This window comes from Botryllus schlosseri, chromosome 13 (genome assembly GCF_051294905.1).
Source record: "Botryllus schlosseri isolate E-star chromosome 13, Bs_hap1, whole genome shotgun sequence".
NCBI classification, from domain to species: domain Eukaryota; kingdom Metazoa; phylum Chordata; class Ascidiacea; order Stolidobranchia; family Styelidae; genus Botryllus; species Botryllus schlosseri.
In genome coordinates, this window is record NC_137248.1 from 18,023,542 (window position 1) to 18,040,455 (window position 16,914).

At 40.1% G+C, this 16,914-nt stretch overlaps 1 protein-coding gene and 2 long non-coding RNA genes across 3 annotated transcripts in view; 1 reads left to right on the top strand and 2 right to left on the bottom strand.

The window, feature by feature from the left end:
* The window catches only part of LOC145453465 (alpha-1,3-mannosyl-glycoprotein 4-beta-N-acetylglucosaminyltransferase A-like), a 31,883-nt gene extending 28,205 nt beyond the window's left edge, over nt 1–3,678 (top strand). Inside the window, exons 3-4 of the mRNA XM_080331450.1 lie at nt 2,108–2,367; nt 3,225–3,678. Of these exons, the coding sequence (XP_080187576.1) occupies nt 2,108–2,367; nt 3,225–3,255 (291 nt within the window). The 3' untranslated portion in view covers nt 3,256–3,678. The remainder of the gene's footprint in view (nt 1–2,107; nt 2,368–3,224) is intronic.
* On the bottom strand, nt 3,506–5,390 carry LOC145453476 (uncharacterized). The gene is made up of 2 exons (XR_013919791.1): nt 5,091–5,390; nt 3,506–3,618 (listed from the first exon to the last, which is right to left on the bottom strand). It is a non-coding gene; the product is annotated as an uncharacterized LOC145453476 (long non-coding RNA).
* Nucleotides 5,391–13,794: 8,404 nt separating this feature from the next.
* On the bottom strand, nt 13,795–16,912 carry LOC145453471 (uncharacterized). The gene is made up of 3 exons (XR_013919785.1): nt 16,184–16,912; nt 15,951–16,109; nt 13,795–14,510 (listed from the first exon to the last, which is right to left on the bottom strand). It is a non-coding gene; the product is annotated as an uncharacterized LOC145453471 (long non-coding RNA).
* Nucleotides 16,913–16,914: the final 2 nt, after the last annotated feature.

Genomic DNA, 16,914 nt, shown 5'->3' on the forward strand with positions numbered 1-16,914 from the left:
ATGCGCATTGCGCACTTGCGCAGCAGCGATGAAGGTTGCAAGCGTATTTGGTTCAACTTATCGTTGTGTATCAGCCTTTGCGGATACGACATTGATCAAAAAACAAACACAGAACACGCCTCACTTGCACATTGCACATCTGCAACACTCACTCAGAGTTGCAGTGTAAGTTACATACCAGAGTACAGCGCACTAGTTGATAGCATTCAATGCCAGGCCTCGCACTGACTGGTATAGAAACAGATAACACGATGTCCAGTCTAACGTATGACGTGATTTATTTTAAAATCTAAGGTTACAGTTGTTATATAATAATTTATATAAACACGGTGCAAAGTAATTCGTAATTTCTTCAAAAGTCTTATGTGGCTAGCTGGTTGAAATGAGATGTTTTGAATTAAAAGAATCTCTTAGAAGTCTTACCGCTATGCAATACCTGCCCAATGCTATGAATATCAAAGCGGAAATTCCGTCTGATACGGGTAAACGGCGGGAGTAAATGGTAGCCCGTCGCTTCAATCAGTACCCAAAAGTAGCCCTTGGTTGCAAAAAGGTTGGTGACCTCTGTACTATAGTGATATAGCAAGGCATTTTCGTTGAGCATTGTCTGTAGTTAATTATGTTTCGAATACTTGACGAGATTCATCGGAGTATCTCGGAGTCTGAGATTGAGCTCTTCGGAGTCGGAGGGAGTTTTCCTGAGACACTAAAGTTGTCGGAGGGATTCGGAGTCTCGAAAAGCACTATCCGCTCATCACTGGTTCACAGTACATAACCTCCAAACTTTAAAGCAGGGGTTCTCAACCTGGGGGGCGTGAAATATCTGAAGGGAGGCGCAAAGAAGCGGTCACCTGAAAAAAGTTTTCGCGCTTCGTGCGATTTACCTCAAATGCACACGTGTTTCTCTTTATATGGACCTAATTTCATCTTTTTTATTCTCTTATCAACATTCATAACCGTCCATACCACCGAACAATCTGTTATGGTTGCTAGCATCCCAGTTGGATTTTGTGATATGACGATAAGGGAAGCGCGAAATTTTGCAGTATCAAAAAGGGGGGCGTATCTAAAAAAAGGTTGAGAACCATTGCTTTAGAGGTTCACTCACAGAACGCGAACGTGAACCTCACGTTCACAGTTCACACCATCCCTAGGCGATACAGTGTCGAATTGTTCAATCATGTTGCGTGCGCGAAACAACTCTCTGAAATAGGCTGTAATTGGAAATGTCGTCCGACGTGGACTATATATCAGTGTAAAATAGAAGAGCACGCTTTTTCCGACCCTAATTTTAAGAGCCTTACACGGGTAAGCCTACTTCTCACACATTTCGTTTGTTAAAGTATAGTTTCGACCTTCCTTGCTGGCATATTGGCGAAACCAGAACGAAAGTTCGAGACGGGCGGGTGTTGGGCAATTTCTCCAAGTAGATATAACGTCACGGAGACGTATATAGAGGCGATGAGCACGTAGATGTCGTGATATTTATCAAGGCGAAAATGGGTGCTTGGCAATCGCCACTATACTGTATGGTAGTGCGGAGCGGATCGACAAATTCTCTGGTCCTGCTCCGATCCTGTTTTTAAAAGCTCTGGTCCGACTCCTGCTCAATTCCTTAGCCGTGTTCTGAAAGTGGGGGTGATCCTGTCCGAAAAACTCTAATAATATTACCTAATCACAGGATGGTATTGAATATTGCTTGAAACACTGCAAACAGGAAATAAAAAACTCAAAGATCAAGCGCAACCCTTATCCGAAGTAAATAATTTTTCACTTTAACTCTTGATTCGAGGGTGGAAAAGGGTAAGGCCGTCCTATTTTTAATAAAAAGTACTGGTCCGGCTCCGATCGGACTCCGGCCTAATCAAAAAACGTTCTGATCGGGCCCCGAACATGCTCTGACAAAAAATCAGAAAAGGCTGTTGGATATCCAATCCGGCTCCGGTCCATATGCCCCGTTCTACTGTATGGATATAGGTGCTTGTAAATCTCGCCTACTGCACGTGGATACGGCTGTGGATTTCTGCGTATCTATAAGTAGCATTCGCGGGTAGTTTGAATATCCGTGTGATTCTCTTTTACTCAAAACAAGCTTATTGATTTCCAGCACGCCAACGAAAAGTGGAGCGAAAATATCATATACGCTTCTTACTGTCCACTGGGCGCGATTGGCAAGCTCTTTTTCAACAAAGACCTTCTAACGGTGTCGACTTATCTGCGGACGTTTTGGAATTACAAGCCGCTCGACTGGCTCTATTTTGACTTGAAAGCGCTGGTGGCTTGCGGCTATCCCCGCACGGACTGTGAAACGCGCGCGAACGCCGTGGTATTGGAGTACCCGGACTCGCTGTTCACTCATGCTGGGAAGTGAGTATTGCTACTATAGCAAGTGCCTATATATTAGGGTTATCATATTTTGAGATGCGAAAAAGAGGACACTTGTCAAAATATCTGAAAGCTCACCGGAAATGAAAATATTTATTCGAGCAGAAAATTCCAAAACAAAGTGTACAAAGGAATTTCTCTAAAACATAAGATCGCTTCCCTAAACAACGCAAGTCAAGTCTTCTTTTCCGTGGCCACATATATATGAAAGGGGTGGTAAAACAATAATGGGTGCAGCATGGAAGGTCTCGTATAATTTGTCCAACATAATTTCAGCTTTCGGAACTTCACTCCACATTCTCTTTGTGGTCTCGTTACATCGTCTCTTTATTGCACATTCGGCGTTCAGGATATTTTGGTCGTCATTTTTGAATTATTCCCAAATGATTGGCTAGCGATCCTGGAGCACGTGGTCCCGTGCTACTCTTTAAAGCAGGGGTCACACACCCGCAGGTCGCATTAAAGCCCGCCAGGACATATATTGGACGGAAACAGGCTATATGAAAACTCTAATGAGGAACTCAGCAGTGTCGTAGCACCTTTTCCTTTCGATAGTGTTGTTTTTGCGGATGGTGCCTACCAAGTCGGAAAATATACCCTCTTGCAATATTGGCCCTTTGAGTTGGTAACAGGTAGTCCACAAACATTTTCATTTTGAAGTGATTAAATTAATACATCGAAATGAAATTTAATAACACGCTACGCCATTAGACATTGAGTATAATGTGAGTACAGTTAGCAGTTAGCAGTCCACCTCCGCCCTTAGATATACTGCTATTTAGTCTAGAATTCCACGCACTGCATTCTTTGATTGCATATCAATACTTCTCTCTTTTAAGGGTATCGTCGTTGGTGAAAAACGAAAGTTGAACATCCACTTGCCGCATCCGAATTCCCAACAGGTTGATCGCGCCGATTAAATAGCTACTGTTACTAATTTCCGTATGTTTAGGCATTCGTAGCTTATACATGATGGACTGCCGCTTGGACCATGTAGCATTTGCGTATACATTATGCGTTAGTACCTTCAGGCATGTGTCCGCGCTAGCGCCTGTTCTAGTAAATCAAACTGCGTTGTTTGGCCGGATGTCAGCTTGAAAGAGGTCATTGAGATTGTTAGTGATGTTCTATTCTTTCATGAAATGCACTATAGTTTATGATTGTTACTGTGCTGCATGAAATGCACGCAAGTAATAATCACCTTAGCACTGTATCAGTTTTGGTAGTATTTTTCTGCACAACGCCTTTATATGCTGACTGACGATTTTAGTAATAAAATATGTGTTCAATCAAGGTCATTGGGATGAACTGTGCAGTGCAGGCTTGAAAGCGTTGGTAGTTTAGCATATGATGTTTTCGTACAGGTGAATTGGTGGGAATAAGTCGAAAAACACAGACAAATACAAATACCATCGGCAAGCGCATATTCAAATGCGAGGTCAGGGGTCCCCAAACTAGGGGTAGCGACCCCAATGGGGTCGTTTGCCTATTCTCTGGGGTCGTGAATACGAAAATTTATTACCAATGATTATTACAAGAATGCCCGTTGAGCGGATGCTATTGTCGACTCATTTCTCAAAATTTTAGTTCATCTCACAAAATAGAAGTAAAACGAATTTGGAAAAATGCGAAACAATAAACAAGGTATCAGATCAGACGAAGTTTCATTTTAAAGTGTCACCCACTGAGACGTACGAATGGTATCTGCCATGGCAATGAAGATTAAAGCATTGTGTCCTATACGGTGTGGGCCAGCGAGACAACGGCTCACTGCATTTGGGTTGCGTCATACCTTCCATTTGACCAAATGCAGCGTCACGGCCATTTTGACCGACTTTTCGAGCCCTAAATTTGATAAAATTGGTATCAATGGAAAGCTGCTGCTGTACTGATTACGAAAATGTATCTTCTATTTTGCTTATGGACCTGAAAACCCCCAAATCAGCCTTGTAAGTTGCATCGTGATCGAGCTTGCTATTTTGACGCAACAGTGCTATCTAGCTCTTTCTTCTTAGCTTCACTCTCGTTTTGCCAGACAAAACTTTTTCGTCACAAGGCCAAACTCTATTACCATCCAAATTTCGAGGCTGATCTTTTTGGAGGGGGGAGTTTCCAGGTCCATGAGCGTCTAGGTATTGCTACGTTGATATTGAGCAGAGTGTAAAACGGGTTTCTATATTTGCTACCGATATTGCGAATTACCCCATTAACAAGTTATATAGCAGTAGCCAAGTCAACACCCCAATCGCACGGATTTGGTTTTTATTATACAATAATATAATACTACACATCAGACGGCGATATCAATTTCATTGATTGGTTTAATAAGCATCATTTTCTGACCACCTGCATGTAGCGTATTTCGCTCTTGATGTTGCGTGATTGAGGGTCAAGCTCACGGCAGAGAGTCACTAAATATTCACAAACGGAAAGCTGGATGTTTCGAGCAAAGTTTTGTAACAAACCAAGTAAAATATTTGAGGTTGTCAGGTGCTTGCTCGTTTGGTGTTGATTTTTTTAATACTGTCAGCGCCATACATAAAGTGGCCCGCAGTTGACCTGCAAAAAAATTAAACCAAAGATGTTATATATAAGTGAAAATTGTAATATATGATAAATATTCTTAGTGCAGAACCTACCAAGGTTCGTTTGTAAACGTGAATCTCTAAATTTCTTAGGTTCACACACATAACGTGAACGTGAACCTCACGTTCACACCATCCCTAGTAAATACTTTCCTAATAAATGTTGTATGAGCCTGTTACGCACGATTACTTCCATATATAGCCGACGTATACGATATGGGACGTTAAGAACCCTCAAAATAATCGGTTTAACAGCGTCAAAGGAGCTTTATTTACCCTATATTCTAAATTGTCAATTTCAATCTACTGTGAAGTCGCAATTGAATCTTCGTGACGTCCTGGATTAAAAAAAATAAAAATAAAAAACATGTTTTAAACAAGGGCGTTGTTTTAAATATGTTTGTTCTAAATTGATTTTTGTTTTAAATGCAACCCAACAGGTGATGAAGCTGATGTCTGTTCGTGAGGTTTTCGCGAGTTAGCTTCGGGTGGGCCCATTGTTAATTATTATTTTCTTACACAACTTCAAATTGGCCTTTCATTTTGGGGCATTATTTTCCTCAGCGGCTCTCGTTTTGGACGCGACGGAACCAGAGCCATCTTTTAATAGGTATGTAATATTTGTTAAATTTCCCGCACCGAAAAAAGCCTTCGCACGATTTCCTACTGCTGATTTGTATGCAGTAGGCCTTCATGTCCGAGGTCCCTGTGTAGGCTATACTCAGGGCTATCTAGAAACTAGTTCTAGATATCCCTGGCTGTACTGTATCCAATAATCCGAGACACGCACAAAAGTCGTTACTACTACATTGCTTGATCATGAAATGTGTCGAATTTTGCATTACACCACTTGGTTTAAATTCATGATATGATTTACCCAACATTGGTTTATCTAGAAAACGCTGTCAAAGACCGTTGGGATGCTTTAATGTGGGGGTGTACAACGAGCGGGTGCGAGACTATGAGACACAGATTATTGGCAGCCAACCCCTTCCGCGCCGGGACCCATGAAGACATGAAATTTTGGCCAACGTACAGAGCATAGTGAGGTGCCAAAAAGATTGGGGGCGAAAACAACCTTGGCTATACAAATGACTGTCACTGTTTGGCCAAAACCTTTATACATCGATATATCCGGTCGTCGATATGGTCGGCACCGAATAGTCCCATCCTTGCAATCTGAGTGAACTGTAATTCAAATGCAGTACAAATGCCGCCCGCAAAGAACAATTAGGCTATGCATCGTAGTTTGAAATCGCGTGCGTCAAAAATATTTCATAGAGCTGCGTTGCGTATGATTGAAAAGATTGATTGAACATGAAACTATGTCGAGATTTGCTACGGTCTACTTGGGGGGGGGGCATTTTCAACGAAAGCAATAGGCGGCAGCACATGCTGCTACGTGCCCGGTTACCATGTTTTGAAATCGGGAGAGGAGGACACTTTTATCAAATCATAAAAGTTGGTTACGGTGTCACTTTCGCTGCTACTTGAGAAGCAACAATAACTATGGCCTTCTCTGGATTTCACAAACGGTAATCTTGCATAAGATCGCCATCCAAGTAATAATTTCGTTTTTTTTTTCAAGCTCGCCGGTAGTGTGAATAATAATTTAAAATGCTAGGAATCTAAGCATCACAATTGCATGGTGAGATGTCTAAACTGGGAAGTAAAAATAGGTCAAGGTGCCAGTCACCGCCGGTTGACAAAGTCCTGGAGAGAAATCGTGTGATATCAGGTTTTTAAATATCGCTCTGAGGGCGTATAACTCGTGTCATAAAATAGCGTCACTGACCTATAGCGGGTGTTACTCCGTTTGCGAGTCACTATAGCGGAAGCGTGAACGTATCAACAACTAAATATTAAGCATTTCCATTATGGACATCTCTTTTTCTAGTTTCTACGGGCTTAGATCGGGAGGCATACATGTATTGTATAACCTTTCTGTGAAAGCGGACCTCACCGGCCGCACCGGATGGGACAGAAGTTTTGTCAGATTTCGCGAATTCAAGGCTCCGAATATCCTATCACAGTGGTTTTCAAGTGTTTAGACCTTGGAGGCATCCCATGCAGCAAAATGTTAAATATTTGCCGGCAGGACAGTACTGGTTCAACGTTATGAGTTTTCAGCATTTAAAAGAACGGTAGAAAATATTACTGAATAATTTTTAACACGTATCTCAACGATCGTTTTTATTATGATTTCTATCAACGTATGTCGAAATTATGATTCAGTAATAAACTTTATTATGATAAATGCTTGAAACTTTTATTCCAGGATAAGCTACTATTCCAAAGTCGTTTTACGCGTATCTTCAAAACAAAGTCTTTGCACGGAATTAATCGATGTACTCCTAGCCATTTCCACATTATAATCCAGTCTGCGCAAAGTATAGCTGTAGATAATTGCGATACGTGAAATTTCATGCGCTCTGACACATTAAGACCAGTAGTTCTCAGCCTGGGTTCTCTTTAATCTCTACATCAGTCTCGAGGTTCCGTGGAGGTTAAAAATCACACCCCGCTCATATGATTCCTGATTAAACGCCCGTCTTGGTCACCATTGTCTGCAAGGAATGATAGGTGCGATCAAGAGCGAGATAGTGTGTTGTTGTTATTGTGGCATTTATGGTGTTTGTCGACAACTATGGTCATTAGGGTTGTTCAAAAATAACTTTTTGTTTGTAAATTTCACTCGCTTAGGGATAAAATTATCAGGTTGCCTAGAAAAAACGCTACACACCAAATTTCAGTCAATTCCGACCAGTAAAGGCCGGGCAATCTTGAGTTAAAATTTCGACCGTCTTTGAATACATAGTATTTACGGTGGCAAATTTTGACACTCCGGTATGGCCAAACATCTCGTTCCAGGCATGTCTGAACTCTGAAGTGAGAATTATGCTTTTTTCACGGGTTCACTTTTGGATAAAGGCCACTACATTGAAAGAGCCCCATGAATACGATAGTAATATACATCGCATATGGATACTTTCAGCACTGAAATCCGGGACTATAAACAGAAAATGAATTACCAAGCAGAAAATATATTTCCGAGACTTTAGGCGATATCTTCTGTCGCACATTCAGAGTGAATTTCACGTAATCAGAGGAAATGAGCTTGTGGATGTTGTCTCCAACGCATTATGACATGTTTTTCCGATGTTCTGCGGTAAAATGTCTGTATTCCCCTGATTAGCGAACTACTACTTGCGAGACATTATGTCGACTTTCAAAGAACCCACATCATTCTCCATACATTTATAATAAGGGAACTCGAGTATCTCGCAATTCGATGTTCAAGGAATCTCGGGTCATCATTAGGTTGATAGCGATGCTGGTCTCGTGTTTCGGTATTTGAGACAACGAACCCGTAGATACGCCATGTTGAACTCACTGTGCAATGTTTGCTTATCCTTTATCATTTCATTGGATCACGATCGTCTGCGGTATATAACTGATGAATAGCTAATAGAACCAATTAATTCTAACTTTTTACTGATTCCAAGTTCGCTGTTCCACAGGCATTAGCATCAATCAGCGGCCCAGACAAACGCTGCTGATTGCAATCGGAAATGGTATACACGCCAATTAATGACATATGTGGCACTTCAGATATGATTCTTATTTGCTCGAAAACCCAGGGAAGCCAAATTATAACATACCAACTTTATAGAGCGTATTAATCATCTATGGGATCTTTCACTATCAGCAAAAAACTATTTTTGCAGTAGTGCAATAAAGCGCATTGCCACATTACTAAGCTAAGTGAAGGCAATTGTATGCAAAGACAATAATCAATAATCAGGAGATTATATTTTCATCCGATCAAGACGCACACAATGTACAATGCGTTAAGACACCATGCGATGTAATGAACATATAGGAGGATGCCGAACGACGCGCAGTTGCGGTTTCTTAAACTAGCATCCACCTCGGCCTAAAGTCCAATATTATAGTTAATTTCAATGTTGGTCTTTATGCCGAGGCTCGTTCTAGCTCTTCTTATTCCTTGCGGGTGCTTACTTTCATCGGGTCTCTTTTCACCACCAAATCTCCAGGATGATATGGAGAGGTTCAAAAGACTTATTGATATGAGGAAGATATGTCATCATTATTATCAACCAACTGGTAATATGACATGCCTCAAACACCCAATTGTTGGTTGGCGTAAAAGTTCACTACGGTATACATATTTATGGCCTATGATGATGCTGATCCGCTAAAATTAGGAAATACTGCCTTAGCACTCGTAATTAAACTTGTGGATGTATATAGGATTCGTGAAAAGCAAATATTATAACCAGAGGTGGGCAAATTAGTCAAGAAAGCTACTCAAGTAGGATTACGAGTAGCGACGAAAAAATCTACTCAAGTACGTGTAGCAGTACTTCTAACATAATTCGTCAAATCTACATTGGCACGACAAAAGATACTTTCGGGTATCGATATTAACCTGGGAAATATGTTTTGCTGCATTTTACCTGTGCGTCACTTCATTTTCTGAAATGGTGACCGATTTGAGCCGTAAAAGTATTTCATTTGCTAATATAGATCACCATCGTTTAGACGAGCATATTTAAATTTCGTTATGACTCATTTCAGGCTAATCAGTGTAAAATTAATTCTTCATTAATTAGCAATTTCATTATCTCAACTCTATCACAGCCCAGTATCAAGATGTAAACCCGTGAAAAAAGCATCACTTTGCCTAGGCAGGCCGGCCTATGCCTTGAACACGATATATTTGGTCATATCGAAGTGTCGAAATTTGCTACCATAAATACTATAAATTCAAAAATGGTCGAAATTTCAATTTAAGATTGCACGGCCTTTACTGGTCGGAATTGACCCAAATTTGGCATGTAGCGTTTTCTTTAGGCAACCTGACAATGTTATCACTAAGCGAGCGAAATTTGGAAAAAAAGTTATTTTTGAACAGCCCTATATTGGTCATTTACACCAGACCAATTCTCTTCATTTTTATTCTGTAACTGCCGACTTGTAGCACGGCCCACTTACAGGCTTTTTTTACAAGACACCGGTTATACACGGATGATATGGCGAGCAGGAGCCGAGATAAACCCCAACACTTATGCCGGAATTCTGCAGTCGAGATAGTGTAATGCGTCCGGCTTCTTGATCGGTAGGTCGTGACTGCGATCCTCGGGCGGGTCAGACCAAAGACTCGAGAACTGGTATCCACAGTTATCCTGCTAGAGGAGAGAAACGGGGGTGCGAACTTGGTGACCATACGGTGGTATCGCATCGCGTGGCAAACGAATAGCCTACTTCCTTTCCTTCTGTTTCTCTCTCAGTAGTGGATTGTTAAGGATTGGATAGATCTATTCCATGGATGCCAAGATGTGGAGATCTCAATACCAGGCAGTTGTTTGCATTTTGCGTGGTGAACGTGCCTGATGAGTAATTTACTTTTATACGAACAGAGTGAGCATACGAAGTGCTAGTAGCTCACTTAATAATTGAACGCAAACGTAGGCTATTCTCTGTATTTTCCACACAAGAGGTCACGCAGACTGCAATGAAATGTTTTTTGTTATAATTGTCCAATTAAAAGTTATCCAAATCGCGATAGTTAATAAAACGGACAGTAAGTAGGCAATCACCAGCTCCAAAGTCTTCCGGTAGTGCAAAGCTTAATAGCCTACACTGTCATCGTAATGTGAAACTAGCCTACTAATGACCGTGAGACGAAAGATGGCAAAAAGTACAATCAGACCCGCCTGTTAGAACGTTTGGTATAACCCAGATTCAAACTCGGAGACCTACTCGGAGACCCCTCCATACTATACCATTCTAACAGCGATTGAACAATGAACATGTATTGTTAACCAAGTAGAAATTAATGTAATGGCAAAATTCATTGTTGATGAGTACCGTAAACACCATATTCATACCCAATACGAATAGGCAACTTGTTCCCAGAGCGCTATTTTCATTCGCGGGAAATATGCATAAACTCCATACTCCATAGATGTAAATGCAGTGGCAGACAAGCAGAGGTGGTCAGTAACGAAGTATTTTTAATTTTTGAAGTACTTGAAGCAGATCTTGCCTACTAACACTACTTTTTAGTAGTTATGATTTTAGACTACTTCTACTTCTACTTGACAGTTTTCAGTTTCTCAGGCAAAAATAAGCGTAGAATACCTACTTACTTACTTACTTGTGAACCACCACTCCTTCTCCTACTTGAGTAGAAATTCCGGCGATACTTCTACTTCTACTTGAGTAGCGACGGTGACTACTTTGACCACCTCTGCAGTAAGCCAGTATGGGATAAGACCCCGAATTTATGTCATTTATTAATGGGTGGTCAAAATCCATCGATATAGGGGCCTCGAGGGTTCATTGTAGTATAGATAACTTAACTAACCTACGGATAGATGCGCAACGCGTGATTCACGGTCACGTGATGCGAGAATCGGCAGATTTGTTGTCGCTTCATAGTTCATAGCACGAAACGGCAACGTAATTGCTAATCCCGACCCGAGCGCTCAAATTATGTTAAGTTGATCTCATTTGAAAGCTACACCCAGCAAACACGAGATATATTTCTGACATGTTGAGATATCTTTTTCTTGTCCTAATTTTGTCCAAATTATATCTTGTGCTGAAACATATCATAAATATATCTCGCTGATATTTCCCAGATTATATATTTCTGTATATATCAATAAGATATAAACTGTATATATTATTTGTATCGCGCCGTACATGCATTATCTCAAAAATACATGAGGGCTGTGAAATTCGATTTGGCTAGTGATGTATAGATTTCAGCTTACCAAAGCATTTCAAGGGTTATAGATCAAATGAAAGTCATCACTTGACTCAGGATTATTTATCGTCGTGCGACATAACCGGAATATATTAAATCCCCGTTCGACGTTTCGGACTTTTAGTTGTTACTGCTCATGTGGCGAACATTCGCAATTCTTGAAAGATATGTGAACAGCGTTTCTCGGACGCCATGTTTGAATGGATTACTGTTTTTCAACTGCATTGCGCAGTGCACTGCACACATTCCACGGGTTCAAGTATCCGACAGAATTGGTTGAGATCGAAAAAGTTTCAATGCAGCAGCAAAAAATATTGTTATTTTATTCATATCGTTAAAATTATTTCGGCTCGAAGCTTTTCGACGCAGCAGCGAACGTCAAAAGGTATGAAGAATTTTGTCTTTGTGCCGTAATAATGACAAGTACACATAGAGTCAGGATTGGTTGAAAACGAACGAAAAAGTTCGGGTCAGGGATCACGTGATTCAAGGTTCCGTCAGGAGAATAGACACTTACGTGACCTTTGACACGAACCAATCAGGTTGCAGTAGGATGTAAACAAAGAACAAGCCCGGGCAAGCTTACTATGAGCTCTTATGGAAAAGGGTTGAAAAATATAGGTTTTTAGCAAAATTACATTGAATTGGGAATAGCTGGGTTTGGTGAATGGTAATAACGTAGAGCTAGTATGTATATGCAGTGTTATAACCTATAATAAGCATGAATGATGGCAAGCACGCATCAGCATGGTATGTCCAAATGAATGAATTTCTGACAACTTTTCGGATGAAGCAACTATTGCTGTATTATCCTTAGTCGTATACTATAGGATTGTCGTAGCGAATAGAATGTATTAGAGGAATATTGAGTCAGGATATGTGTGGTATCCATTATGTGGCGTTATATGCGTTCTATTTATGGAATCGACATTTGTAGATAGTAGGCTTACCATATTTCGGAAATGAAAAAAGAGGACACTTTTTCAGAAATTTCAGACATGCAAAACTGGAGAAGAATTCTCAAAAACCGGTAAATTTTTCCCACTTCATGATCGGTTGACTAAAAAAAAAAAAAAAAAGGTCATCAATTCCGCTCAGAGCTCAAAAACACGTTTTTCACTCCACATTGCTAGGTGGATGACTAAAAAAAAAAGGTCTTCATTTCGCTCAGACCTGAAATCACCGCTTTACCCTCCGAAATACCCGCCGGAACTTCACTTCTGCGCTAATTTGCGGCATATCACTCGCAATTTCCTCTATATCTGACCTAAATTTTCAAAAAAAGAGGACAAAATCTCAAAAAAGTGGACAAAAGGGCGTCCTCCGAGGACACTTTCAAAAAAGTCAAAAAAGAGGACAAATCCTCTTAAAAGAGGACGTATGGTAAGCCTAGTATATAGTAGTCTACAGTCTGTATCATTATCTAGCAAATTACTGTTACACTGGACACTTGTCTGCATATTCAATGATCATATTAATATGATATATGTTAGGCAACATTAGGCTTACCATACGTCCTCTTTTAAGAGGATTTGTCCTCTTTTTTGAGATTTTGTCCTCTTTTTTGAAAATTTAGGTCAGATATAGAGGAAATTGCGAGTGATATGCCGCAAATTAGCGCAGAAGTGAAGGTCCGGCGGGTATTTCGGAGGAAAAGCGGTGATTTCAGCTCTGAGCGAAGTGATGACCTTTTTTTTTTTTTTTTTTTATTTAGTCATCCACCAAGCAATGTGGAGTGAAAAACGTGTTTTTGAGCTCTGAGCGGAAGTGATGACCTTTTTTTTTTTTTTTTTTATTAGTCAACCGACCGCAAAGTGGGAAAAATTCACCGGTTTTTGAGAATTCTACTCCGGTTTTGTATTATGGTAAGCCTAGGCAACATGATCTGTTCCCGGCTGAAATCGTCATTTTTTGTTCTAGCTCGTGTATTGTATCTATCAGGAGATGGCTACCCAGACCGTTCCTGGTGTGCGCTTTTACCTTTCCCAGAGCCAATGACATGCATGGAAGAATGTAAAATCTGGATAAAGGCATGTGGACTTCCTTGTAGTCATCTGAATTCTCATTTTATTAAGAAAATGACATATCTATTATTGTACCAAAAATATTGAATCGTGACATAATCTAGAATCTAGATCAGTGGTTCCCAACATGGGCGATTTGGCGGTCTAGGGGGGCGAAAATAACGAAGGGGGCGAAAATGGACAAAGGGGGCAAAAATAGCGAAGGGGGCGATTCGGGGGGCGATGACGCGTCAAAACGGCTGACATTTTTTTATTTTTCATTTTTTTTTAGTCAACCCACGGAAATTTAGTTACAAAAGTGTGTCAAATTAGACATCGAGCCGAAAATTTGACCCTTTTTTTTAGTCAACCCGCCGGTGATTACAGGTTTGTATGCCCAATTTTCGGTACACAAAATTTGGGGGGCGATGATCGGTATTGACCTTGAAAAGGGGGCGATAGGTCAAAAAGGTTGGGAACCACTGATCTAGATGAGAAACAATTCTGTGTTTCAAAATGAGTCCAATCTGAAATGCAGTCACACTTGATGCCACAATCGACTTGGTGTGTGTCTCGTTTTATTCCACTCCAGTTTTGTTGCTTGATGGTGTGTAATGTATTGAAATTGTTGAAAACAATATATTCAATAATGAGACGAATAGTTGAAATTGGTAGCGGTGATATGTTGTACGAGTCGGACGAGTACGCCTTGATAGGTGCCTGCACAGCAGTATTGCTCTGTAAAATAAACATATTATATATTTTGTGCAGGCTTGATGGATATCTTTTATGAAGCTGCAGAAAGAGGAAGTCGATGGATATAACGCAAGAAAATCAAATTTCTGGAAGAAGTATAGAAGCACAAAACAGTAAACTCGTCCAGGAAAATTACAAATTGGCGGACAATTATTGCTAGTGAAGTTCAGTTCTCAGAGGAGCATCATAATGTCAAAAGATGCGGAGAAGCTGAAATTTTATGCTAGACTACATTAAATTCTTTCTGAATTGCCCGACTTATCCTACTGACGTCAAATTTATAGTATTGCTGTAAGCATAGTATTTAACCATTGGGTCAGCCATATGTAACTGCTTCATTAAATCGCGATTTGGCCATGTAGATATGTGGTTCTTAAAAATGCACCATTTGCATTCATTCATGATTTCTCAAATCTAGAATGATTATTGACTGTCAATAAATCACATACAACTTTGAAAGGATTGATGGATTGTGGTACACTTACTTTTGTGCAGGAACTATTTACAGGGAGCATTTAAGATCGAAATATTAGTTAAATATGTGGATTCGACAAGAAATGTAAGAAAATGATGGAGTTTAGCTATGGTGAGCCAGGCAATGCTATCATGGCAGAAAAGGGATTCACCATTGAGTCTGAAATCAAGAAATTGAATCTAGATTTAAATATTCCTGCACGTGATTTACACACCTTCAAATGCCTGAGCCAGACTGTTCCACAACAAGAAAGATGGCGAGAGAACGTATTCATATTACTTTTGTGCAGGAACTATTTACAGGGAGCATTTAAGATCGAAATATTAGTTAAATATGTGGATTCGACAAGAAATGTAAGAAAATGATGGAGTTTAGCTATGGTGAGCCAGGCAATGCTATCATGGCAGAAAAGGGATTCACCATTGAGTCTGAAATCAAGAAATTGAATCTAGATTTAAATATTCCTGCACGTGATTTACACACCTTCAAATGCCTGAGCCAGACTGTTCCACAACAAGAAAGATGGCGAGAGAACGTATTCATATTGAACAGCTGATCGGAAGAATCAAGGAGTATAAAATTTTGTCTGGTGTCATACTATGCAGCATTGTGTATCACAACTATATATATATATGGACTAATTGCATACTCTAATTCAAGATTGAAAATTAAAAATGAATGACGCAACATATTCGGCAATTGTGCAAATTCAGTTCCATTGTCAATATCGTAATGCCTAATAGCATGCTATGGATCGTAATTGCGCGGTGCCATGGTCAGTCTGTACCAACAGTGCATGTCTAGATATTCCAGTGGTGTGCATTATTGAAGCTAATTTAGATGCCCAATTTGTTGAATGAACAATTCTCCAGATGAAAATGTTCTAGGATTATTTGTGTTTGATGGAATGTTATAAAACTGAAGACACCAGATACACCAAAATCTACCTTGAGGCAGGAGTTGATCGGTTGCGAGTACGGTGGAGAGATTGCTTGTCAATCACGATGGAGCTCACTGATGCTGATGCAAATCACAATGTAGTCCTTTTAGCTTCAGGTGCTGGATTGTCTTAATCAATGCATATGCATGAGAGAATATATCAGAACCTAATATGAAAATAAATCATGGTTAAAATATCTATTGAAGGAGTCTCTGAAAAAATGTCTTTTTCCTTACTTACCCTGTCTTACAAGTGCAAGACGAATCAATAATGGATTTTCCGAGAACGTGTATTTCCATTGAGTGTGTTATCTCACTTTTCCGCAAGTTGCCATAACATTGGCTGTTCACTAGAATATTGCTTCTAAAAAGAGTGGATTGTCTCCTCAATCTTTATCCCTAAATCGTGTGCATAGCGCTCCATGAAATATTTCGTAGCTTTCTCCGCGGTGTTAGAAGAAGATGCTGTTCCACTCAAATCCATAAATTCGATAGAATCTCCATAGCTTTCAAGTTTCATAATCAATACACAAAAATTGTGATGTGTGGCAGCAGCTATATTTTATAGTATATATATTTCTGAACATGAGATATGCTTGAAAATTTTGCTCGAGACCTGGAGCCTATGAAATCGTCAAAATATGCATTACCACAATCCTATAGTATAGTATACAACAATCGTCGCTTAATCATAAAAGTTGTCAAAAACCCGTGCATTTGGACACAGCACGCTGGTGCGTACTTGCCACCATTCATGTTCATCCTAGATTAAAAGCTGCAACCACATACTAGCTCTACGCTATTACTATTCATTAAGGCCAGTCATCCCCAATTCAACGTAATCTTGCTTAAAACCTTCATTTTTCAACCTTTTTCCATAAGAGCTCATAGTAAGCTTGCCCGGGCTTGTTCTTTGTTTACATCCTGCTGCAACCTGATTGGTTCGTGTCAAAGGTCACGTAAGTGTCTATT